General features: G+C 41.9%; 1 protein-coding gene across 5 annotated transcripts in view; it reads left to right on the top strand.

Moving 5' to 3' along the window:
* The window catches only part of LOC138566707 (synaptosomal-associated protein 25-like), a 940697-nt gene that overhangs the window by 693776 nt on the left and 220318 nt on the right, over positions 1–26603 (top strand). For 2 of the 5 annotated variants that reach the window (XM_069644302.1, XM_069644300.1), the window contains one exon: positions 1031–1175. In XM_069644302.1, the coding sequence (XP_069500403.1) occupies positions 1031–1175 (145 nt within the window). Of the gene's footprint in view, positions 1–992; positions 1176–26603 lie in introns of all 5 variants that reach the window. The other 3 variants (XM_069644298.1, XM_069644299.1, XM_069644301.1) reach the window with 2 other exon arrangements.

The following is a 26603-nucleotide window of genomic DNA, read 5'->3' as shown; positions in this document are numbered from 1 at the left end:
TAGAGTTCTTCTGTGCACACAGAGAACCCCCCCACTTGAACTTGCACACAAAGATATTCTGGGCATGGTGTTACATCTTCCATCTTTCCACACAAAGCTGCTCTCTATCATGGCAGCAGATCTGTTCTTTGACTAGATATGTTGCCTTTCCTAAGTACACAGAGCTGCACCATGGTCTGAGTGCCTGAGTGTCATCTCTTCTGACATCAAGCACTGATCTAAACTCTTACTTTGCAGCCTTATTCATAGGACCAGTTAGAATACCTGAACAGCAAGGCAGACCCAAAATGACGTCCCTGTATAGGGAAAAACTAATGTTACAACAAAGATAGTACGCTTTGTTCTATGAGATTCCATTTTATTCAAAGAAAACTGCATTCCTTTCAAAGTCAGTTCTTCTTCTGATATTTAATCTGAGGTAGCTTATGTTTTTCTTTACTTCAAATTCATGAAACATTGCAAAAACTCAACCTGACTTGAGATGCAAATTTATAATTACCTTTTTACTTTTAAACGTTAGCCATCATAAAGTAATTGATGTGCTACTTTTTCAGTCAGGGGAGTCTTCCCATCAGTGGGAACATCACGACCCGTGCCCAACCAGTAACAACAGCTAAGAAACATTGGATCTTAGAGCATTGACGGATTAGTGGTCTTAACCTCTCAGTCTATCCATCTCTCTGTCTTTCACCAAAAGCAAAAGGGTGTGACCCTTCTTTTCAAAGAAGATAAGATTATGGCTCGGAAATTCCATTCAGGATATAGGGTAGCTGGACTCAATATTTTTGAGACAGTATTTTGAAATATCACAAACATAACAATTAGATTTAACTCACCAGTCAAAGCAAATATATGCAGCAAATAGCAGGGCCTTGTTCTTCACCTCTCATGTATCCCCCTGGGTGGTCTTTGCTTGCAGCAGCAGGTGAAAGAAAACCTCCTGTGCTGCTTACTGGAGTAGTCCCTAATGTTTCTATTTTCTCATTTCCTGGCTTGTGAGGCTAATGGCGGAGTGTATGACTGGTTTCAGAGTGACCGATGATGCCCGGGAAGATGAGATGGAGGAAAACCTGACCCAGGTGGGCAGCATACTTGGCAACCTCAAGAACATGGCCCTAGACGTGGGCAATGAGATCGATATCCAGAACAAACAGATGGACAAGATCATGGAGAAGGTGAGTGAAGGAATGGGAAGATAATGCAATATGTGTGTAAACAGCAGCATATGCTGATGGGATATTTGCAGTGATGTGGGGGAGGAAAGCACACACAAGGGGACATTTTAAAAACTAGAAATATAACCTCTAATGCAGCTATAGAAACTTGCTGGAGCAAAGTATTGCATACACATGGAGGCTTGAGGAACTAGTGAAACATGCTAACAGAGGTTTGGACAAGTGGTTTGTTGTGCAGGCATATGATATGAACCACATATCCATGCAGATAATGTACATAGATAATGTAGCATATTCAGGAGTCACCACAAAATAAGGTTCATATGTGGCATCCCTCTCTGCTAAACAACATAAAAATGCTTAGCCGACTTATGAGAGCAGAGGTTGAACTCAAGCCAGATGCCAGCAAGAGATGCTGGGAAGACCATTATTTTATCTATTGGTTACTACAGGCCTATCTTTTAAATTATTGTTGCAACCGACCAAATTCACACGCTGCTTCCTCATACCTATATTGGTGTGATTAACTTCACCTTGTTTGCCAGTGCATATGCTGACCCTGCTCTAGAAATTCTGGGCCCCAAATCATTGCCCTCCTGATGCTTACACATCCTAACCACTCGTTTTATGGGGAATACATTTGCATTCCTGCAGTGTCCCCCACACCAGCCCCTCTAATCCCATCCTTGTCCTTCACATCCACCACAAAAGCCATATTCACTGCTCTGCACACTCACTCCACTAGCTCCAAGCCTATCTACACCCTTTCTCCCATTGGAGTAACTCCTATCGCTTTCTGTCTATCCCTCAATTTATATCACAGACTACAGTGACTCTCATCACCTTCACCTCTTAGTCATGGTTGTAACTTAATATTTCATCACTGCCCATAACACTTCCACAAATGCTGCTCCCCCTTTGACTATACTATATTCTACCAATTTTCTTGGCTTCCCAAATAAGGGAGAGCGGTTGCCTCATGATTAATAAGGCCTGCCCAACTTCTCCTCTTCCACCATCCAAAATTCATTCCCTTTATCCTTCAAACACACAGCTGTCCAACTCCTCCCTCCTACCTTCTACTATTCTCTTCATTATCAGCCACCTAGTCTCCTCAACTCTTCCTTTCCTCATCTTGAAATCCTTGACTCCTTAGCGACCAATGCTCCTATTGTCCTAGTTGGAGACTTCAACCTCAAACATCTACAATGCCAAATTGCACTCTAGTCCTTCAAGCAAACTTAGACCAGTGCAGTTGTCTGGTGGCAATGATGATGTTCCCCTTGTACCCTTGACAGTTGCATCAGTGTCCTTGGTATAACCAATGTCCCATTATGTGGACCATGTCCATGTGCTCAAAATGTCTCTCACCCACTACTCCAAAATAATCTTGGACTGGGTTGTGTTCAACCAAATCACTGACTACCTGGAGTCCAGTGTCCTATGCAACCCCCCTCCAATGTACATTTTGCAGCAGGCTCGCTCAGAGACAGCACCGAGACATGTGTCCAACTTTTTTACTACTGCCCAACACTAATGATTTTCCTCTATTCCCATTGTCCTTGATCTACCTGCTGCTTTTTATACTGTGAACTCCACATCCCTCCCCACTCTCTCCAGCATAAGCTCCCTATCCACAATGCTAAACTGGATTGCCTCCTACCTCTTGGACCAATCTTTCTCCCTCTTATGGAATACTGACACCTCCAATACAATCCACCCCATGCCGGTGGGAGTCCTTTAATGGTCCACTGCTTTTCATTCCAAAGATCTCTGCAAGATGATCTTTTGTTTCTCTTTCCATTTGTTTGCTGATGACACATAAAATTCTTGACCTTTCCCTCTGAACTATCATCCCGCTTATCCAATTGTCACTCTTATTTCGACCACTGGTTGGTACTTCAGTCCCTCATGCTCACTTTCTCTAAAATAATGATAATCTACCTCCCTGCATCACATTTCCCACCTGTTCTTCCATCCCCTGTCCTTTCCCCCTGCTCACTTTACTACATCAGTCAAGACTTAACAACCTTGGGGTCCTTTTCAACGGTGACCTCAAGTGCCAGCATTTCATCATATCCATTGCCACGGTTCTACAAATAAACGGACATTTAGAAAGTGTATCTTCACCTCACCTACCACTCTACTAAAACCCTGCTTTCTAACCTCATTCTTAGTCATCTTGTTCTAGCATACCGCTCGCTGGTTGTACGCTTTTACTCCTTCACTTCTCTCCAAAAAGTACTGATCTTTGTTGCTCATGCCCGCTGTATCGTCCCTTGATCTTGTCCCAACTCATTCCATAGCCTCCATAGAAGGTGGCTGGCACCGTACAATCAATCCCTTTTCACTTCTGATCTTTAAATTCATCCATGGATTGCCCCTCCCCCACTATTTGGTTACTTCATTTCCTGTTACATTCCTTCATGCATTCTTCTCTTCCAAGTGCTTTTTTAATCTATCCGCCGCCATCCACCCTTCACTGCCTCACATTTCCACTGCTTTTCACTGCTGGTGCACTTTTACTGGAACTTACTATCTCCAGAAATCAAAAAGATTGTCACATAACTGTAAATAATTCTTAACAATGTATCTGTGTGTCTGTATTGTCCCAGTTCATTGTACCAATATGTCTGCTCCCTCCTATAGTCCTCTCACCACAGCGACTTAACTATGATGCCCACCTTAAGGATCCAAGTGTGGAAATGCCCCATTTTCTGTATCATTCATATTATACAGTCTTTCTGCTTTCTGGTAGCATTTCTATCCCATATCTCTCTATTTGTTCAATTAAGATCTAATCTATTACCAGTGCTTAATTTGAAAATAAATAAGTGTCAGGGCCCAAATATTGTCTAGTACACATGTGACACTGTGAGAAGACATTCTCTAGGACTTCTTGCACCACCAAAAGCTGCTCCCCACAGTGTCAACATATTTGGGGTTACACTCCAGCTCGCATCTGCTCATTGGGGTTGATGGATGCACTATCACCACTTCATAATTAAACTGAGTCTGAGACGGTAAGTGCTGGTGCTCAAAAATAAATACCAGGGCTGAGATGGTTTAATCAATTAGGACCAGCATTGTTACACTGTTTTTATTTAGAAATCAAGCATTAAAATGGGCAATGAATACCTACCTAAGAAAGGATTTACTCATAAGGAACAAGTATCAAATGTCAGATTGATATAACTTTTGTGAATACATGAGACTTTATACATAAATTAGGATTTTCCATTTGACGTTGGCTTCTGTGTTTCATTGCTTTGATTTCAAAATTGTATATTTTTTATGATATCGACTGGAATATGTATATATTTTTATTTTAAATGTATGTTTTTTTTTTTATCAGATACTGATTTTATGCCATGAACTGCTTTTAAATGATGAGACTGGTAAATGAGTGTACGTGTGATTGCTTTACCTTTACCAGCATAAAGCAGGGAGACCCCACTGGAACCCATTGTACACGCTCCCTGCCTTGCTTGCATGGCAAGCAGTGAATCAGTGCTCACAATTACAATCAAACCTAGCATGCTGGGGAGGGTTTTATTTTAGTTGTGAACACTGATTACCATGCCCGCATGGCAGGAAGCATGTGCAAAGGATTCCTATGGGGTACGCTTGCTTTATGCTGGTGCGTAAAACTGGAAGACCCTATAGGGATCTCCAGCATTTGCGCTGGCATAAAAATCCTTACCGACGCAAATACTGGAGCATTTGAATGGCAGAGAGGAAGAGACGCAGAACAAACACAAGTTGTGTTCCGCCCCTACTCTCCCCCAAGTGAATGAAAATTAGCCATGGTGTGAATGCAAGGCGTTAAAGGCTTTTATTCCTTGCATTCATGTTGCAGCTCTATGCAACATTACCCACCCTTTCTCCTTGTATCAATACGAGGATCAATGGAATCAGCTACATCAGACCTATCGAAAAGCTATGTTTGTTTGTATGTTTATTTATTTATTTATATAGCGCACCTAACCCGGGCGTATCTGGGCGCATTACAGGTTACATGTTACATGCACAACAATAAAACGGGAACATATTTACGATACTTACATTGTTTAAAGAGAGCATACAGTCAGAGAATGACATTACATTACATTACCTTATTATATCAAGCAGCAAGCACTATATATTACAAAGTTATTTTACAAGTATATACAATTACTAGCAAACATTATATTACATATTACATAATATATAACAGAGTTATTTTACCAGTGTATGCAATTACAATTACAGTTGTGGTCTGAGGCTACAGGGTTATACGTCAAGAGAGACAAGCCCATTTTTTGTGTCTTTTCTGAAGCGATGGAATGAAGGTTCAGACCTTAATTCTACAGGCAAGGAGTTCCATAATTTAGAAGCCAATACAGGGAAACTGCTTCCCCCTACTTTCTTGAGTTTGTATCTGGGAACCCTAAGGCAGTGAGAATGTAAGGTTGTGATAGGTCGTTCGGATATGTTTTTGGCAAATTTGTCTGCTAGGTATTTCGGGGCCAGGTTGGCAAGACATTTGTGGGTGAGAGTTAAAGTTGTGAAATTGATTCTCTCCTTTACAGCAAGCCATTTTGTGCCACGTCTAAGAACGGAGATGCGTTGCATTTCTTGAATGTTTCACGCAGACCTTAATGTGTTGTTTTGCAGGATTTGGAGTTTATTTACGTTGTGTTTACTTAACCCTAGATACAAGGTGTTACAGTAATCTATTGGTTCCAGAGTTAGGCTAAATAAACTAAGCAACTTCTTCAAATCATTCAACATCGACGGAAACAATATCCCAGTTTTCAAGAAGGTAAAAATCCTTGACTTTTATCTTTTATCTAGACTCAGCCTTAAACCTGAAAAGACAAGTTAACGCCTCAGCGTCTGCCACGGCAAGCTCATCAACACATGTAAACCTTTCCTTTCTACTTCCAGCTGCACCACCCTGGAGAGATCCAGGAGTAGTACGAGGGAAAGGTTTCCTTTGTCCCGGATGTCATACATTTGGTTTTTCAAGTCTATTTAGGCTGTTTCTGTTCCATGTTTAGGTCTAAAACCTGATTGTCATAAGCCCAGGAGGTTGTTGTCTTCCAGGTAGGCCTGTATCTGAACATATACTGCCCTATCTACGATCTTCAGCAGAAATGGAACAGCCGTTATTGGTCTATAATTAGTTGGGATGGAAGGATCAAGGTTGTTTTTTTTTAATAGATGGAGGACCCAATCATCTTTTAAGTTAGTCGGGACAGTGCACGTGTCAAAGAACGAGTTTATTAGTGTTGTAATAAACAGTGCTAGATCCTTAGCTACTTCTTTGATCTTTGGTGCCGGGCAGGTATCCCCCTGGCATCTGGAAGGTTTGAGGGAGGCTATTATATTCTCTACATCATGAATGGGAACTGGGGCAACTTTAAAGCAGTGACAAGGTTTTTCCAAAGTTGGCAGTGATTTCTGCTGGGTGAGATTCTCAGAGAGATTGAGTTTTTTATCTTCAATTTTCTTTTGTAGGAGGTCAATTTAATTTGCGGGTGCTGCCTGAATATTTGTGCGCCAGGCTTTATCTTTAGTACAAGTGTCTGAAGGGGGAAAGGGGATTCTAATTGTCTTAAAATAACGAAGAGTTATCTAGTGTTAGAATTAGCTTTATTAATTCTGTTGTCATATGTATCTTTTTTGGTTTGAAGTATCTCGGATTTATAATTCTTAGAGATTGTGGCAAGTTTTTCCTTGTTTTCCACTGTAGGATCGTTTTTCCATGAATGTTCTACCTTTCTTTTGTCATTACGGAGTGCTTTAAGGTGCTATTTTATCCATGAATTGGCTGATCATGTGGTTATAGAGTTCTACCAGGATTGTGGGGTCTGCGCTATAAGTGGTGAAGTTGGTGATGGGTTGGAGTAGTGGTAGTAAGTTCTCCACTGTTAGTTTAAGTTTGTTTCTGGTAAAGGTGGGGGGGCATGGGGGACACCGTGTTAGGTAAAGGTAAAGGAGGGTAAAGGTAATGAGTTGATGGTCAGTCCATGAGCAAGGTTCACAGTGACAAGTGTTTTCTGTGGTGAGGTGTTATTGGAAGGAGTAGTATTGTTTGATTTATACTTAGTTATTTTCTTAAATGAGGTAGGTTGTTTGAAGCTATCATTAGTTGGAGGTTGGTATGAAGATTTTAGTCTGAATCCTAGTCTGAAGTTTCTGAGCTTCGTGGGACATGGTTTGTTTGGCGTCGGCCTAGAGGAATACATTTGGAGCCATTGGGTAGGTTATAGTGGGCAAATGGGACATGTAGGAAGTTCATTCTTGGTGATGCGAGTGTTCAGAGTATACTGGAGGGAGGGTTGGAATTTAGTAGGTTTAATGAGAGCTGATTGAGGAAGAGGATTGGTCATGGTAAGCAGGAGCTGAGGTTTGTGTAGTGTGATCCTTGTTGCGATAGTTAACATCAAGGTATTCTGTGATGGGAGGTTGGCCATAGGACAGGAGATGTGCGAGGGTAGTGTGAATTTGGAAATGGAGCCGATCAGAAGGAGTAAACCTACAATATTGGTTGCGGAGCAGCACATGGCTTAATACGCAGTATAATTAGGTAGGTGGTCGGACAGTGCAGTGAATATCGCTATGTTCAGATATGACAATAGTCTGCGACAGAGACTAGCTGAATAGTGATAGTTAATACAGTATACAATAGATAATGCAACGTTGTTGGTTATCTACTAAGATGGACAAAAGCATAATTCTGATGGGTACAAGTGAATGCTGTGGTGTAGGAGTGGACAACAGCAGAGGAAATATGTGTACACAAAATTAGACTGCAGTTTAAATAAGGTAACAGTTATGTTTGGCAGGCAGGTAAATGAGATGCAATGGTAAAACAATGAGCAACAGCTAGCTCCGTTTACCTTGGTCGTAACAAGCGTGAGGCAGCGTTTATAATTAGTCATAGACCTTGCAGACAGTAAGGCAGTGAATGGAAGACATGAGGGTAGGGTTGCCGGTCTAGTGGAGTAAGTAAGGCAGATGAAACATTCAAAGAACTAGTTGTTGGAATGGGAGTTCATAATTGTAGATGTTGGTCGGCTTACCACATGAGTTGATTCAGTAGGCGTGCGACAGATAGTTGATGGTAGTTGCAATCACGGGGAGTCCACACTACGAGGTTGGAGATGTCATCCCTGCCGTAGTTATAAATCTGGTAAGGTACCAGTGGGTAATCGACTATAGTGTGGGAAGCAGAGTTACGCGTCCAACGTCCCTGACGACACTGACAGTATGGGCAGGAAAGGCCTTGTGCTCTGGGGGTCTTAGGCGAGGGGGGCTGTCTTCCGCCTTCCGGCGGTACCATCCGCCTATAGGCACGTTGTGTGAGGAGGTTGCTAGGCAACCTGAAACAAACAAAATTACAGGCAAGAGGCTGCGGCCATCTTGCAAGTCGGATCACGAAGCAACGTGTTGAGGTAGTATTAAGCAATTAAAATCAAAAGAAGCCCTATGTATCTCAGGGGTGCTGGTTGGAAGAAAGCATGAGACAATAACCCTCCTCCGACTTAATACACAATATAAGCTCTGGAAGCCAATTGGCAAGCAGAGGTGAACCTCTACCCTTCAAGGACTGCTGTATACAACACTTGGTGATGAGTAACGCAAGCGTCACAACTAACAAGATATTTTGAGAACGCTCCCAATAAGCAGCCATGAATTAATAAGAGAGGAAGACCTGTGAAATCCTTTCATCTATCAACAGCCTCAGACCAAGAAGAACACCACAGGACATTGCAAGAGAATATGAAAGGAAGTGACCAGCGAATGAGTACACCCAAACAATGCTGGGGACAGAACCATTCAAAACATAATGAACAGGCAGATGTGAGAAAGGATCTATTAAGGATGTTGACTTGGATCCACCTGTGATATGATTTGAGGAATATTTTGCGTGAATAAGCTCACCTAAAGGTCTATTGCTCATCATTGAAGGTAATGTTTAATGGTATCCAGTGAAAATGTAGCCAGCAAAAAGGTAGTCAGTGCAAATGTTGTGATAAAAGTACCTCTGCAGTGAAATATTTGCTGAGCAAAAAGTAGTCAACATATACAGCTGAAAAGTAACTAAAAATGTAGTGCTGCTAGGATAGTGGTTAGGTTAAGGAGTATTTAGTGGGCTTGTGATTGCCTGGTGTAGGGTTATGCTAGGGGTTAGATTAAAGATGTTGGGGTTTCGTTAGTCGTGAGGGTACATTAAGTGTTAGGGTAGGGCTTTTGATAAGGGTAGCCTTAAAAAGGGCTAATAAAGTAATAATGGTCTGGTTAAGTGTTAAGGAAAGGGATATGGAGGCTGGAGAGCGCTGGTGATATTGGCGTAGGATAGCGTTTAGAATAAACCTAGCAGTTCGGGTAAAGTAAGCATTAGGGTAAGTGGTAGAGTTGCAGTTAGGGTAAGGCTACGGTTAGTATTAGAACAAGGGTTTGGGTTAGGGCAAGGGCAATGTAATTTGCGGTGATGGGGTTGGAGATAGGTTCACTGTTTATTTATTTATTTTGTATTAAGTAACATGCAAATAAAATGCTTTAGTGCACTGGAGGGTTAGTGTTCTGTTCAGGGTAGAAAAGGGGTTGTAATTAGAGTTAGGGGAAGGTTTAGGAATGGAATTAAGGTGATTGTGGAGGTTTTGTTAGAGGCTTGGGTCATATTTAGGTTTATAGCCTTCTACTTTTGCACATTTAAAATAGACTTTTTTTGGCGACCTTACTACTGGCAAAATGTTCACACTTTGGATTGCCTGTTTTGAATGATTACATATTTTAAAACAACCTTTGGCTGACTACATATTCACGCAACTGCATTTTCCTGGTGACATTTTCACATAGAGTCACATAGAGTCTGTTTAACTCAAGCTCCCACTTCAGTCTAAAAGAACATCAAGAAATAGTATAAATTCCAGAACTCTGGTAGACCAAAGACGTATGGTCTCTCCCAAATGATTCCCCCAGAATAAACTGAAGCAAAGGGGCCAGGGAGGTTCAGGAGGGAAAGCTGGCCAAACTGCACAAAGAGCATTGCACATACTGTACAAATTCTGCCTGAAAATTCTCATCCTTTTCAGCTTAGACTTGCCAGGTGACGAAGGTGCCTTCAACATATATATGCCATAAGAGGCCAAAGAAATGTGGAAGGTTGTATCGCAGGTGGGTGGTAAGATGACCGCCACCACATAGGCGTCTCAGGGGCATATGGTTTGATAACTCATAAAAGTTCAAATAATCTATTCTATGCAAAAAGAGCAGACTACATCAAACCTAAACACCACAAGCACATGACCCAAGAGAATAAAGGAAGAAAGGGAATAAGGATTAACTGAAATGATCTCCATGAAGACATGAGAGAGGGTCTCCAACTCAAACCAATGCACTGCAAACTGCAGCTGTCCTGCCAAGAAAAAGTTCTATGCCCAGGGCAGCAACACTACCCAGCGTTTTGGGTTCTAGTCAGGAAAACCCAACCAATCGTAGAAGTAGTTGGATACCAAACTAGGCGAATCAGGTTAGTCCAAACTCTGATTAGGAAATCACATCCAGGGCCAGACCAAAATGTTCGAGAAAAGGTATAATAATTTGGGAAGTACAGCCACCTTTATTAATGCTATGTTAAGATACGCTGAGCGGAGTAACAAGAACTATCTCTTCACTTTCACTTCAAATGAGTCTAGGTATAGTGTGGTTTCATTCCAATAGTCTGGCCAAAATCATTGCATTTCGAATCCCATAATATGTCACTGGCTGATCTGCCCACCTGTATCAATGAGCATACAAAGTACAGGATGTATTGCACGTCAACTGCATAAGATCTGATTTGGGGCAATTTATACTCAGTCCCGAATAGTTCCTGAAGCACGCCACCTTTTCAGTTACAAGACAAATAATTAAATTCAAGGTTTTTGATGCATATCAAAATATCATCTGCATTAAAGGAAATTACAATTCTATACTTACCCATTGCGAACCCATCGCACAAGTGCCTGTCTCTGATCTTAGCATCTAATGGCTCCATTGATAAAATGAAAAGGAGTGGGGAAAGCAGACACCCTTGTACCCCAGAGCAAAGTTCTTGGACTGTTGACCTGCCACCCCACCATAACCTTACCTTTGGTGGCAAATATAATAAATTGTTTCTAGAAAGTAGCTTTGAAACTCATTCTCTTCAAGACTACAAACATGCAGGACCAAGAAATTGAACTAAATGCTTTTTAGCATCGAGTTATGCTGCCACTGCCTGAATGTCAGGGTGAAGTTGTGTTAGAGCACAAACAGGTGACACAAACTTAAAGCAGTTGATCTTCCTGTAATGAAGCTAAGTAGCCTGTCTAAAACAATTTTGGAAAAACATATTTGTATCAGTATTAATCAAAGAAAGAAGATGAAATGAACTACAAAGGAAAGGGTCCTTCTTTGGTTTCAAGAGCAGAGCATTCACGGTGTAGTGCATTGTGTTAGAAAGAGGGGAGTGTCCACAGCCTCCTCCCACACTTTGAGCAGATTTGAAACCAATAATGCAGTGTTTTATAAAGTTCAAACTAGGAGCACGTATGTCCTAGAGCTTTAGAAGAGGGAAATGTCTCTCTAGTCTTCATAATCACCTGAAGCAAGCTGCCAATGTTAAAGTAGGATCAAATCTAAATAATCACTAAGGCTATCTTGCCTTACTTAATCACCAGCTGAATAGAGAGCTGAGAAAATCCTAACAAAAATTAAGTTGATCTTGGTGAGGGTCACTGTGCACTATTCCCTCAGGATCCACACTCACTATGGGGTTATTTTATTGTGAAGGAGATTCACTAGAGTCTGACCTGCCTCTCCCCCTTTGCGCACATCTCGGCTACTGTATCTCTGTCAGCTGCGGAGAAGAATTCCTCTACTTTCAATTTGATCGAGTGTATGACAGTTGCATCACCGATAGATGCATATTAATTCTCCTAAGAATGCATCTCCCCCTCAGTCTTACCCAACATGCAACATTACGCTGTCAAATGCAACAAATAGATTGAAGAATTCTGGTGCATAAACAACAAATACCCTGAATACATTTCACACTGTAGAAACCAATAGGACCATGCCTAGCTTAATCGCAAAGAATGGTATAATTTGAAATTGTATCTTTTCTGCAATGACTGGTTCAGTGAGAGAAGAAGGTTTGTGACCGCAGAGAGGACGTTCTAGATGACATTTAGAGAGAACAAGGTTCAGCTGATTAGAAAAGTGGTGTGAATAATTGCAGAGCGGCAGGCACTGCAGAGAGAAATACAAACAAAGTTAAGATTAGGTCGATTCTCGAGTACATATCATGCGTGGAAGGATAAAATGAATATTCATGATATGTCTGTGGGTGAATCTGATAGACATCTACTCAACCAAAATGAGGCAGTGATTGAATGATCTCCCTGTTTGATCTCAAGTGTGATTGGGCAGGAAGGTCATTAGAGGATTTGAACAGTACTGGATCTAGAATAGTGTTGACATTCCCTGTGCAAATGATATAAGATATATTTTAGTCATTTGTCTACAATTTGAAGTAAAAAATGAGGGTTGTTAGTGTTGGGTGCATAGACAGTGATGACAATGGCACAAATAATATGTATGGTTCCAGAGACTAGGATATATCTTGTATCTGTATCTATATCGACTACAGAATGGGCTAACTAAGCTCACTGATCCATGGATAATTATGGCTTCTCCTCTGGAGTATTAATAAAAAGTAAATAAGCAATTTGTTCCTCAGGCTTCAACCAAAGTAGCATTTAATGAGGCACACAAGTGGGATTCCACAACTAGGCGGATTCATCAGCTATCTCACTAACAGGTCTAGCACTATCTCTGCGGCAAAGCTAAGCAAGAATTCTGCTGGGCTTATCTCCTTGCTCATGCAATATTTCATTCTACCTCGCACAGTCATATTTACCCAGTCTATCCCAATGTCCCATAAACTCCTAATATAGCTTTAAAAGCTCTCCCACCGTTCCCACAGTCGCTGCCTGTACGCTTTCCAGTTGCTTAATCTTCACCTGCGATATTGACAAATACATTTACGGTTCCCTCTTGTCACTTCCAACCTTAGCTATTGCCTCTCCCCTTATCACCACCTTAAATGCATCCCGCATGACTTCCCCTCCCTGAACATTAGCCTTATCAATCTCAAAATATTCCTCCTTCTTCCAAACTATGTGTTCTCTAAGGAGGTAATCTTGAAGAGCTTCCGCCTTTAGCTTCCACGTCAGCACTGGTGGGTGATTCGCATTTACTTTCCAGCTGGCCAACAAGGGAGAATGGTCTGAAGTATGAAGTGTCCTACCTTCATACGTGGTATCAATGAATTCCACTACCTGTTCCCACCCTGTGAAAAGGTAGTCAGAATGAGTGTAGAGCTTATGTCGGCTCGGGTATTGCAAATATTCCCTCACCTTCCCATGTAACCAACTCCAGATCGCTACCACTTCCAAATCTTCCAGCAGCTTCCCCAGTATTCTGGACAGTGGGGCCAGAGTTCTGTGTCTGTCATCTGACCTATCCGACCATGGGTTCAATGTACAATTGATGTTTCCATCCCAGATCCACCTCATCCCCTTGAATGGAGCCAGTGTGACATATAAAGCTCAAAAAAAGGATGACACATCGTGATTAGGGGCTTACATGTTGATAATACACACTTCCCTATTGTCCACATAGCCATACATGAGGACCATTCTACCATCATCATCTGTCCTAACATCCTTCATTGTAAAGGGTACCGCCGGCGCCATCCATATTATCACTGCTCTAGCATAAGTGGAGTAGGCAGCCCCATACCTGTGACCTCCCCATCTTCTCAATATATTAGCTTGCTTTTCAGCCGTGAGGTGTGTTTCCTGTAACATGGCAATTCCCACTCCTTTCATACGCAAATATGTAAGCACCCCTCAACAACCAACCTTTAGTCTACCCCTCACTCGTAGAGCCTCTCCCTGTCGTTGCTTATCCAGCACTGACAGGGAGGCTCTGAAACTCCCTCAAGGCTGCCCCCAAACTGGAGCTCCCCTCCTCCTCCTCTGCCCATGTCCCCCCCTACAATAATGCACTGCTGCTCAACCTAAGCTTAAAAAACTAAATCCAACCATAAAAATGTATTACCAAAACTAGAACTGCATCTGCTTCACCCAGCAGTACCCAGCTATTCAGGTCTAACTTCCATTCGTCCCGCTCAAGGCTAAGCAATACTTGACAGCGACATCAAAAATATACATTCAACCTGGGGGACCCCGCCAGCCAGTTCCAAGTAGGTCTAGATATTTTTGTTCCCAGCGGACTCTTAGATAGGGATCTATGCGCCCTTTCTACTGTGAATCCATGCGTCAGCGTGCCAGGGCCTACCTCCTGTAGCAGCATGTTTTCAACACATGTGGTCGGATCTCTGCCTTTTGCCCCTTCCAGCAGAACTAGGATCCTGGCGTTAGTCCACCTCGCTCTTCCCTCTGCATCCTCAGCTCTGTCTTCCAGTGTTTTCCCTTTCATCATCAGGTTGCATACCTTAAAATTCAGCTCTTTCATGGTGCCGACCACCTCTTCCGCCTGTGTTTCTGTGGCCCAACCTGTGCCGCCAGTGTATGCACATCTTGTCTCAGCAGGACGACATGGCTCTTTACTTCATCAATTCTCACCTCCAGGGAGGCTCTCATGGCGCTATTGCCTCTGCAATCTTGCTGTCTGATCCCGCCTGCTCCTGCCTGTTCCCTTCATAGTTTGGGTCCAGTGCACCCGGAGAGCTAGGATTAGCCCCTCTTTTCTTCAGCATAAGTCTCAAGAGAGTGGTTACCTCGCTTTTCTTGTCTTCCCATATTGTCTCCAGGCCTTCGGCCCATTTGTCTCCTCCGGCCCTTTCTGCTGTTTCTTCCTGCAGAATCTCTCTACCCACAACTCTTATTCCTTCTTGGCACCAGTCGCACTAGTGTGCTGTGCCCTATGGACCAGTCCTCAGCCTTCATCTACTCCGGCGACAGTCCTATTGTCTCCTGGATCATTTATTAGCTGGGCACGTGGCAATGAGCAAGTCCAAATTCAGTGCTCTCCCCAGGGTGCCACACACTTTGCCCCTCGTCCATGCCTGAAGGCACCCGGCCGACTTTTCTGTGCTCCAGACGCTGCCTCCTGCCATGCAGTCACTCTTCACCGGGGCTCCTCCAAGTCAGCCCCTAGCTGCTGCCGTCTCTCTGACAACAGCTTAACCCTGGGGCTGCAACTTTTCCTGCTTGGCCGGTGAGGCTCCCTCTCCCAGCCTCTGCTCCATCTGTAGGCCTAACGGTATCAGCTGCACAGACTCCTCCTGCTCGGGCACCAGCCCTCACACGCTCACCTTGGGTGCGCCAGCAGTCACAGTAGTTCACTGTGACCCAGAGTCTGCGCCAACCCTTGCTCGCTCAGTACTTACGGCCGCTGTCTTGTTTTAAGCGCTGGGCCCCCGCTCCGGCTCTGCTCTCTCTGCACTCTCAGCTCGTCCCTGCCCAGGACTCTCTAGTCTTCGCAGACGGTCTTCAGACGATCACTTTTCAGGGGCTACATGCGACATTAGTCGGATATACCGGGAGCTTCGTGTAGACACGTCTGCTCTACATGGCTGTTGGCCACGCTCCCTTGGTCCGGTCAAATATACCTATGTCTGGGATGAAATATATATATATATAGTTTATTTATTTTTTTATTTTTATTTATTTGTATTTGGCACAAAGCACCTTTACAAATATTCAACCATAATTATAAAAGAATACAGAACAAAAATCACATTGTTCCTCTAAAACATGCCAACTAAAACATAACATATTTACATGCATTTAAGACTGAATACATTTCGGAAATTACTACATGATTAAAATCAATCATTCCAAAACACAAATTTCATCCTGTAAATCACAATTACATATGTCGAGACAAAAAGGAAAGAAAGAAAATTACATCTCTGAATTCTGGTCAGAATGTCACTTATGTAGACCTACATTATGGTTAGAACTGTGTCCACAAAAGTTCACGTGAAGTTGGAAGGTCTACGTTGAAGTAAGTCCCCAAATGTGTTGTACGCAGAGTTTCAAAGTGTCCGCAATATATCACAATGTGTTTCAATGTTTCATAACTCGCACACTCTCCACAAAATCTGCAGACATCATTGCAAACCCAATTTTTTTCCTTACCCCAATGCTTCATCTCTTCATTTGTATGGAAGATATTTCGTTTGAATTTCAAGTACAGACTTCTTGCATTATTGCATGGAAAAATTAACAGGTATTGCAACCACGGATGTTGTTTGTGGATAAAGCATGCATGATCTGCATTTGATTTATAAGTAGCATTCGGGTCAATACTATTTACCCAGTCTAATTGGAACAATCTCTTTTTTACACTACATGGACGATCATGAAAGTCTTTTTGATCAGTGGCAATTAAATTCAAATGATTTGCATCTTTCTAACATACCTGTTGATCCAAGACCATTTTTGCAAGATCTTCGTAAAATGAGTTTGGAAGAGGGGATAGCATTTTACCATATTTCACTAGCATCCTGCAAAAGAATTTAACAGCAAGAGAATTAAGACCCAATTCATATAGGATCATGGTATTTGGAAGTGCTTTATGTAGGCCCAATACCGCTTTCCAAATCCTGCCTTGTAATGTATTTAATACTTTAGTCAGATCGAGTAAACAAAGGTCCAATCCATACAAAATGATAGGTTCTACCTTTAGAGTATAGAAATCTTCAATCAGGGTTAAAGAACATCTTGAGTACCCCTGATATGTAATTTTAATTTGTGAGATTACGTGGACTATTTTTAAATTTAGGGTCTTACTCCACGTAGACAGAGAATTTGCATCACTAAGATTATATCCCAAGTAACGCGTAACCAGGGTACGTTGTATTTTCGCCCTATCCCACTCCCAAATAAATCTACAAACTTTTTTCTGTTAGCAAATACTATTATAGTAGATTTGGAAGGATTAGTTGTTAGATTATGTTTGATAGCATAGGCATAAAACTGAGCTTTTTTTGAAGGACATATGGCGTCCGATCAAACAAAACTATGTCTGCAAAGGCTAGCCAGTTGATTCTGGCATCTCCTAATTTGATTGGATATGTGTCAAGATTTTCCCAGATCTTATCAATATCACAGATGTAAAGGTTAAAAAGTATAGCTGCGAGTTGACAACCTTGTTTGACTCCAATTTCAGTATCAATTGAGTCAGTCATGAACCCAGAACGATTGAGGCGTACCTTGTAAGAGGTATGATTATGGAGTAAAGCTATCAAACCTACAAGGTGGTCCGGCATCCCATATTGAATCATCTTGCTCCATAACAGTGTTCGAATAACGCTGTCAAATGCTGCAGACGGGTCCACCGATGCCATGTAAATTGCCCCTGAACAAGTGAGATGCAAGGTTTCTAGGAGATGGGCCAAAATCGTAGCATTTAGAGTAGTGCCCATCACTTTCCTAAATCCCACTTGGAATCATGATAAAAGCTGATTCTCGGATACCTATTTTTCCAATTCATTTAAAAGAAGAGTTGCAAATACCTTTGCAGGCACACCGATTAATAAAATTGGGCGATAATTGCGTGGATCATCAATGGGCCCTTTTTTATGAATCCGTACAATGATGGTGGTGAGCCATGAGGAAGGTATGATTTTAGTTGCAAAGATCAAATCAATTGTGGGTTTAATCATGTTTGCCCAAAAGCGAGGGTCATCTTTTAGAAGACAGGGCGGTAGCCCGTCTGGCCCTGCGGCCTTTCAGTTAATTTATTGATGGCACATATGAAATCCTCCAATTGCCACAGACATTTACTAGGAATCTTTTTAGTATAGAGATTGATGTCAACAGGAAAGATGCTTTTGGGTAGAGTATATCTTTTTCTAACATATGTGCACCACACCTCCCCTGTTATAGAAGAACTAAACTCAGAGTGTGGTAGTCTACTGGGATTGCGAAGTATGGCCCAGATGTCTTTTGTTTCACGTTTACCCAATAACAAAATCATTTTTTGATTCTCGGCCAATGTTCTTGTCGTCTTTTAAGATTACTTATATATCGAGCTTGTATTTGCTTTTTTGCCTTACTAAAATATGTAACCTCACATCCCAATCTTTTTGCCCTTCTAATATCCCTATTGAGTATACTTTTCAGTACAGCAATCTCAGTGTTGTAGATATTTTGGTGTGGACTAGTATTACTTACAAGATGGTGTTGTGCTAATTGTTGAAGATAATATCTTATCACATAAATATTATGACCTACAATGGATGGGTTGGATGTGATGATCTTTGCATTAGTATCTATTTTCCACATATCTCGGTTTACCAAGTATGTCAGTTTTCTGCACATTTTTGGATTCCATCGAATCGTTAGAGCCTGCCTATCTACTTCGATTAATGACAACTTGTTTGTACACGTGAATAATTCAACTGGGATGTTTACTCTAAGATTTAACATCATATGATCACCACAGCCTAAGTCAAATATTAAAATCGGTACACACATCTTTAGCAGATTTTCAGAAACCGCAATATAGTCAATCAATGAATGTGAGTTCCCTCTCCTCCAAGTATAATCAAACTGGTCATTGGCATGAGGGATTAGATGAATATTACAATCTACTAGAGAATTCGTCCAACACCGCCCACTTTCATACGCTAAAGAGTTAAGAGAATGATTGAATTGTCCAACTTTAGGGAGGAAAAAATCTTTCAAGATGGCATTGAAATCTCCTCCTATAATCATCTCGTATTTCGCATTACGTAGGAGAGCTTTTTGTAAGATTGCGTCTAGGTCAATTATTATGCTTTCTTTGGTACGCAGCTTTGGGTTCCAATACAGGTTTATAATTAATATATGTATATGGTTAAATATCAGCTGAATAACAAGTAGTTTGTTAATGGTAGAAACAAAATTGGATGAGATCTTCAGGCTGTTATGCACTTGTGTCAGAACGCCACCTGAAGGTCGACCCAGAGTCCCACATCTAGCGGGATGACAGTGCGAGGTCAAACCATCCAAGTGAAGATGTTTCACAGCCATAGTTTCCTGTATTAGAATAATACTGGGTTTGTTAAATACTGAGTCCAAAGAATGGCATTTCATCAAATTATTGAACCCACAACAATTCCAACTAAGGAAGGAAAAGTGTGTACGTTATGAGTGTTCTTACTTGGTATCGAGGGAACTCACATTTTTCAGAAAAGGTTCTGAGCATGCTAAACTCTTAGGAGCATTCACAACTGAAGCTAATTGTGTTAGCATGTCTTGGTTTAAAGCTAGATTAGATCCCTCTTCTGTACCTGGTATTGCGTTTCACTTCATCTTCTGTGGTTGATATTCAATGAAGCTGGTAGACTCCTGCATATTTTCTAAAACATACAGTTCATATCCCAGCATGTTGAAACTATCTCTTTGTTCCCACAACATTTTAATAATTAGCAGAGGTTTAGTTTTGCATAGCATCCTATTGTTAATGGGAGAGAGTTTGATCCATTCAATGGGCCCCATTACGAGTACGGCAGTAGGGTGTTAATGGCATTGGTAAGGATGCCGCAGCCGTTAACCCCCTACCGCCGCATTCCAAGGTCCCTTAGCGGGTCCCACTAGGGCCGGCTGGTTTTACCAGCTGCCCTTAGCGGGACCCGCTAAGGGACCAGGGAGCTAAATACGGGCTTGCAATTTGCGGGCCGTTATTAGCTCCTTCCCCAATCCCATTGAGCCCTATGGGGGCTCAAAAGGGAATGGGGAATGGTTTTCAGAATGGGGACTTACCGGGTCCTCCAAGGTTGGAATGACCGGGTAAGTCCCCATTCCGACTACCCGGACCCAGACATGGGTTTAGAGGCAGCCATGGTGCTAATAGCACGCAAATGCAAAAGCAAAATCGCATGCTATGCAAAACTAAATCTCTGCTAATAGCGCCATGGCTGCCTCCAAACTCGTAATGAGGCCCAATATCTTGGGAATTTAGATTTCGCAAAGTAGGTATTTGTTGGAACACATTTAACAAATAATTGTGATTGATTCTATCACTTCCATGTGATGCTACATCTATACTCCAACCAAAAAACATGTGCATCTCTTTCGGTATATCTTCATATATCCTAGCAGTGTCAGAGTAATTATGTTGATTATTTACACTTGCTGTATTTGACCCTTCTCCCCCTAGATCATCACCATTGTTAGGCAATTGCTCCTGTTTCGCCTCATTGGTAGTAGAATGTTCACAATGATTGGGAACACGCTGTAGCTCCTCATTTGTGTTCAAAGTACGATTACACAACAAGGTCCCACTACCCATATGGGTTTTTAAGGAGTTTCCTTTGATAGGATTGTTATGCTTCAAACATATGTATGTGGGTTTTGTTCAATTTGCCTTAGGGGTCCTGACAAAGTTACTTCCTTTGCATGTTCTCCATCACAACTGTCTCTTCTAAAAGTTATTTTTTTTCATTGTTTGGTGAAAGGAAGCTAAATTGGATTGTTTTTACTCCTTGGGAATTGGTAGCACCCAAAGTACTAGCACAAGCATCCCCTTTTGTAGCCACAATAGATTTATGTTGACTCTGTGAGCTTGTCTGGGGGACCGTTTTGTCCAATACTTGTTTTGACTTATTTTGGGCATAAATTAGGTCGTTGTGTGGATCTTGCCCTTCCATCTGCAGATGAGCCTTGGATTCTTCGTCCTACTGGCTTAGATCTAAACCATGCTCATCCAACAAATGGATGGCGCCATTTGTGCTGTCCTTACTGCACTCATTAGAAGCACATGTTGAACTTTTGTGACCTTTTTTGCTTGATGTTTTATCTAATGCGGAGCCAGAATTCAGTTTTAATATTTTTTGTTGGCTTTTTTTGCTCTTAGCTGCACTTTTTTGGCTTTGCGGGACATACAGTATTTCCACTCCTGATTTTCCTCTACCTTCTCTACATCTACTATAACCGTAGCATGCTTATTTTTTACCTGAGCCTGTTGATCCATAATTTCAGTCAAGACAGAAGGACTATCAGGTGTGTCAATGTATCCATCTCTACACTTTTCATTAGACTGCTCAATTTGGTGAATTCCACTCTCGTTTGATGGTATCAAATTGGCTTTCATCAACAAATTTTCTATCATCATAATTCTTTTGTGCTGAAGCTTAGCTTATTTAATTAGTTCAATCTTTGCAATTTCGTCTGGAGAAGGTATGTAGCCTTCTTCCTTTTGTAGCAATTTTACTTGATCGCTTGGGGACATCTCAGCTTTTTGATCCATCTGAGGTGTTTGTGTCGCTTGAGTTGACATCATCACATGAGGGTGGAATAAACAGGGTGGTTTGTAGCTTGTCGAGTCATGTTAGCTGTTTGAGTTGCCTGAAATTGTCCAAATGACTCATGAGCTAACATGAATCCTTCTAGCTTATTAAGTTTCCCCATCATTTCCACTATGGACCCTTTCATCTCCCTTATAGCAAAGTGGGTAAAGTCGTGCCGTTTGTCTAGAAGGTTCAGAATCCACGTCAAAAGGGGAAAGGTGTGGCAATTCTGCTCATTAAGATCAAGTATTGTTTCGTCAGTAAGGTTGTTTTCTTGCTTGGTCATTGAAGATTTGCGTGGTGCAACTTTTTCCTGATCGTTAGAGGACATAGGAAAAGGATCAAACTCTCCAAACTCATGTAAATTAATTTCTTTAGCTGTCTAACAAGAAGGTGGCAAGTCGGGTAGTTTGAGCAATTTCTCAGGACCCTTAGTATCTGACATATGATTCACAAAGCATTAACATACAAGTCAGTATCAATGGTGCTGTATAGGTGCACATAGTCTCTATGTCTTTGAGGTGTATTGACAGTAGTAGATGGCTCCAAAGACAAACATACATGTTTGTCAAGTTCCGCCATAATGGCCGGAGCTAACATAGAGACGTCAGCAATGTCTCGAGATACTTTTAATTCATCAAGGGGTCTAGATGGATCTAAGTGGTTGTTACAGGCTTGTGTAAAGTCGTCCGCAATATTTGAGGCTCACTTTCTTGTCCCTCTTGAGAGTCAGTCTCCTCCCTCCCACCACAAGAGGAGAATTAAGAGACACCTTGTCCTTCTTCACCACAGGATGCTCACCCGTACCCCCCAAATGAAGACATTTGGTTTTATCACACAAGTGCGCTTTCAAATGACCATGGAGTACAGATGTAACAATGTGTACTCTTCCATAATTTCGCCACTTAGTTATTAGTTAGACATAACATCCGTTAATATTTTTTAGGTAAGTATGATGGAGGGAATAATGGCCTCCCAATAACCTAGAGCTTTTATATAGTCTTAAGTACAAAAGGCAACCTTATTCCATAATCTCTGATTCCATCTAGGTTCGGAATGTAATCGAGCAGATCCACATATTACAGCAATTGTTGGGAAGTAGTCGATGCAAGTTAAATCAGCCTTTAGTGACACAGGCCAATTTCACGTCGCTTATGGGCTAAAGGGATTCTATCCCACAGTCACCCCGCTGTTACAGTTGATGCTAATAGCAAAACCACGGGTCACAACTACCCTGCTCGTAAGTTGCCAAGAGGCTCATAGGCTAATATGCCCGCAGTCACCCCACTGACAACGCAGAGCTAGGGCAGTGTTGCATGCATACTCATCAACACTCAAAATCAGTGTACCAAGGGGCTTAAAGGCTCTAGGGCCTGCAGTCACCCCACTGACAACGTAGACCTAAGGCAGCGCTACATATGTCCCCATCGACACTTAATACTACTATACCAAGGGGCTCAAAGGCTCTAAGGCCTGCAGTCACCCCTTAGCTAATGTGCTGTAAGTAGATTTTGAAATCGCTTGAGCGATGCTATGCAGGCAATAGAGAACCAAGTATTGTATGCTTATTCAATATGGGAGACGTTGTGTTCCGTAACCAAGTCCTGAACGCATCCCATTCATATCCTTGAGCCACTGTTCCACGTTACTGGATGAGAATGATGTTATTCAAGGTGCAGTTCCCCTTCTGATGTATACACTTTCTCTGATCAAATTTATGGCCGCAGGCATCGATTGAATGCGAGTTCCTGCACGAGCAGTAATATAGAGGCAGTTTCTAAATCGCATATAGTATTGGTTCAATTGCAATTATTTTATACTAATATGGCCTCAAACAGTATGTGGACCAAACATGTGGAAATAATCAAGGGTTTTTAACACCAAATCACCACTTCTCTCACGCGGCATCCAGTTTATAGTTCACCGACGTCGGGGGAATCATGGGGGAGTAGCGGAAAGAATTTCAATGAAGGGTCTGGAGTTCCATTAGTTCATTGCCTAACACATGGGTGAAATACCATAATAACTCTTGGATTCAGGATGAGGTGCTTACCGCTAAACAACCTAAAGGTTCAGGCAATTGTCCGCCGCGACCGCTGCTCCGCAGTCCACAGAACACAAAACATACTGCTGGCACGCCGCGCATTCGGGTTGTGTATGTAGGCTGCGGCTCCCAGGGATGGCAATAGACATAGGACTAGGTTGAGTCTGCAGAAGTCCGGAGAAGTCAGGAGATCAAAGAATCAGGACAAAACACACTGCTTGTACACCGTGCCAATTACACGTAGTTATGGTTAAGTTGCTCAACCCATAGGAAGAGCACTTTGTGGGCGGCTTAGCCCCACCTAGACAAATCGTCACAAAGCTTTGCAAAAAGAGTATATGGCCTAGTCAGATTGCATCTGCAAAGTTAGGTGAGGTAACATACAGGGGGGGAAAAGTTATAGGGGTGGTCCCTAAATTTGTTTTTTTCTTTTTTCCCATAGACGCACTGGAAATTATTTTTGATCACACCTTCAGCCCAAACCGCCGGACGGATTTTCACCAAATTTGCACTAGGTGCAGCGGTTTGGTCCCAAAGCGTTTTTTTGGTGTAAATTCGTCCATATTTCTTTTTTAAAAATTTTAAACAGCCAAAAAGTAGGTAAAAAAGGTGTGATATCTGGGTTCAGTCCGTGGACTCACTTTCCTGTTCGGTCTGAGGACGAGCCTCCGATTGGCCCAGAGGGCAGTGTGAGGTCCGCGGACATCGGGCATGCCCACTGACTGGATGGTGAAAAGCGTAAGTTGCATCATATTTTTGGGAAACGCCTGCCATGTTGGATTCGCAGACAGTGCCCATTGTCTGCGAACATCGTGGTAAAAGCAAAATACTTTGTTAATGGGACGTTACAGTTAAGATGTACTCCACCCTTGGGACTCCTGCACCCCAGCAGTTAGCTAGTGGCCTCACATCTTGGGATCCTTTGGAACTCCCATGAACACTTGTCTATCCGTACTGCCCCTTTTCTTTATGCACTTCTGTCACAGCAGAATGCACCTGTGCATTTATAGGAGCACGTATATACAATTCTTTGGTATACGTATGGGAAATGTAGATGCAAAAGATTTGTAGAACATTGTTAAGTGGCAGGTGCTGCATGGAAGTCTAATATGTTCATAGGCTATATGTAGAGTTTTTTAAGTGATTGGTGGATATATGTATGAATGGTTTAAAGCAGGTAATGAGGGAGTGTTACCAACATAACAATAAAAAGAGTGGAAGGGCTGTTTTGTGTGTGAGTGTGTGCATGTACAATACAGGTTTTCTAATAAGGCATTGGCTAGACAGGGGAATGCAGATAGTTATAAACAGCAGTGTATTATGGTGTTTATTGTATACTAGAGAGAAGAATTTTGGACAGAAATGTGTTTCTGTGCTTTTTTCTTTTTCTGTAGTATACAATTGTCTATTATCTCCATTAGCATAGTAGAACATGCTAATGGGAATGTTGAAGAGTCTTATTGAATCAAACTACTTTACTGAAAAATGCAAAATAGATGGAGTCCAAAAGCTTATTTTTTAGTTCATTTTTTAACTCTGAAAGGTGGCTCCTAAAGGAACCTTTTTTTATGTATTTTTATTTGTAATTCTTTGCAGGAGAGGCCAGAAAGTAAGGTGGGAAGGGAAATGGCAGAAGGGGCATCAACCACAGATATGCAGGGGCAGGTGGTCAGGAAAAGATGTTGCACATGTGTTAAATCTTGGCTAGAGAACAGTGTTTCTCATGCTCCTTGATTACAACTTCAAAAGCACTTCAAATTTGCTCCCACCTGCAAAGTGGTGTGTTGCAGTATATACAGAGTACAGTTGCTTTCGAAAGATATGGATCAACAGCCCCTTTTATAGCTTGCAAGGTTGCTAGTGGGATTTTATGTCCCTCAGAAGTAGGCTGTGTGGTTACAGCATTGGTTGAGGAAGATGAGGCAGAGGAAGAAGGTCAGCTACTTCCTAAGAAAGGAACAGCCTGTCTGAGAGCATTGCGATGGTTGGATTTAGTGGGGCGCCGCATGGAGATGGTCCCATAGGGGTACTGCCCAGGTTGTCCGTGACTGAGTACAGTGCATTTCACTTTGGTAGCTTTAGCCTTTGGTACATTTCCAACAGTGGCAAAGAACTACCACACCCATTATTCTCTCTGGATGTTAGAGATAGGTCCTTCTTCTGTCCCATCTTCCTGGTCTTCTTGATTGTCTTTTGAAGTATTGCGCTTCTTTCCTTGTATAGGTTGTCCAGCTGGTAGTGGTGGTGGCTCTTGGGGAGGAGGGATGGCAATAGTTGATGCCATTTATAAGATAAATAACAGTTGTCCTAATATTCTTCCAAGTATGTGCGGTGTGCTAAATCGTAATGGATAAAGATTATGTGTAGGAGCTGTGTAAGGGTAGATTTTGAGCTTCAAAGTTCCAAGATCAGCAGAAAATGCAGTTCCGAACTCTTTGCGATGCACGGACCCATTCGCAAAGTGCAGACGCATTCACGGACACGCCATCATGCCATGTGCGAGTGCGAGGTAACGTGACACTGTGTGAAAAGTCTGCAATGACGTCAGACATTTGCGAAACTCGACGAACAAAAAACTGTGGAAAAAGTTGAAAAAAGTGTATAGAAGCGTTTTAAAATGGTGCTAGAAGGTGCAGAATGGCAGGGTTTTAGGGTGAAACTTTCTAAATTGGAGAAAAAGTTTGCTACATTGGGGTAAGTATGATATTACAAAGTTGTAGCAAATTAAGAGTGCACTGGTAAAACCCATGACATTCACTTGAAAAACGTTGTTAAAGAGACATTATGGTAAAGTCGCACTGATAAAATCCCATGAAGTGGGTATTTGTCTGAGCAGTGCACAGTGGTACCACGAGTTATGGTTGCTTAGCTTACCATAACGGGTGAATTTCTGTGGGTTTCCGGTTTTTGCTTGTAACCATAACATCCTTTTAACAAAGTTGTTTCATTGAATTTCATGGATTTTTATTAGAGCAACTTAACCATAATGTCCTTTTAACAAAGTTTTTTCATTGAATTTCATGGATTATTATTAGTGCAACTTAACTATAACCTCACT

The sequence above is a fragment of the Ambystoma mexicanum genome, chromosome 2p (assembly GCF_040938575.1).
Source record: "Ambystoma mexicanum isolate Mex_15411 chromosome 2p, UKY_AmexF1_1, whole genome shotgun sequence".
NCBI lineage: Eukaryota > Metazoa > Chordata > Amphibia > Caudata > Ambystomatidae > Ambystoma > Ambystoma mexicanum.
This window is presented reverse-complemented; position numbering and strand designations above follow the sequence as displayed.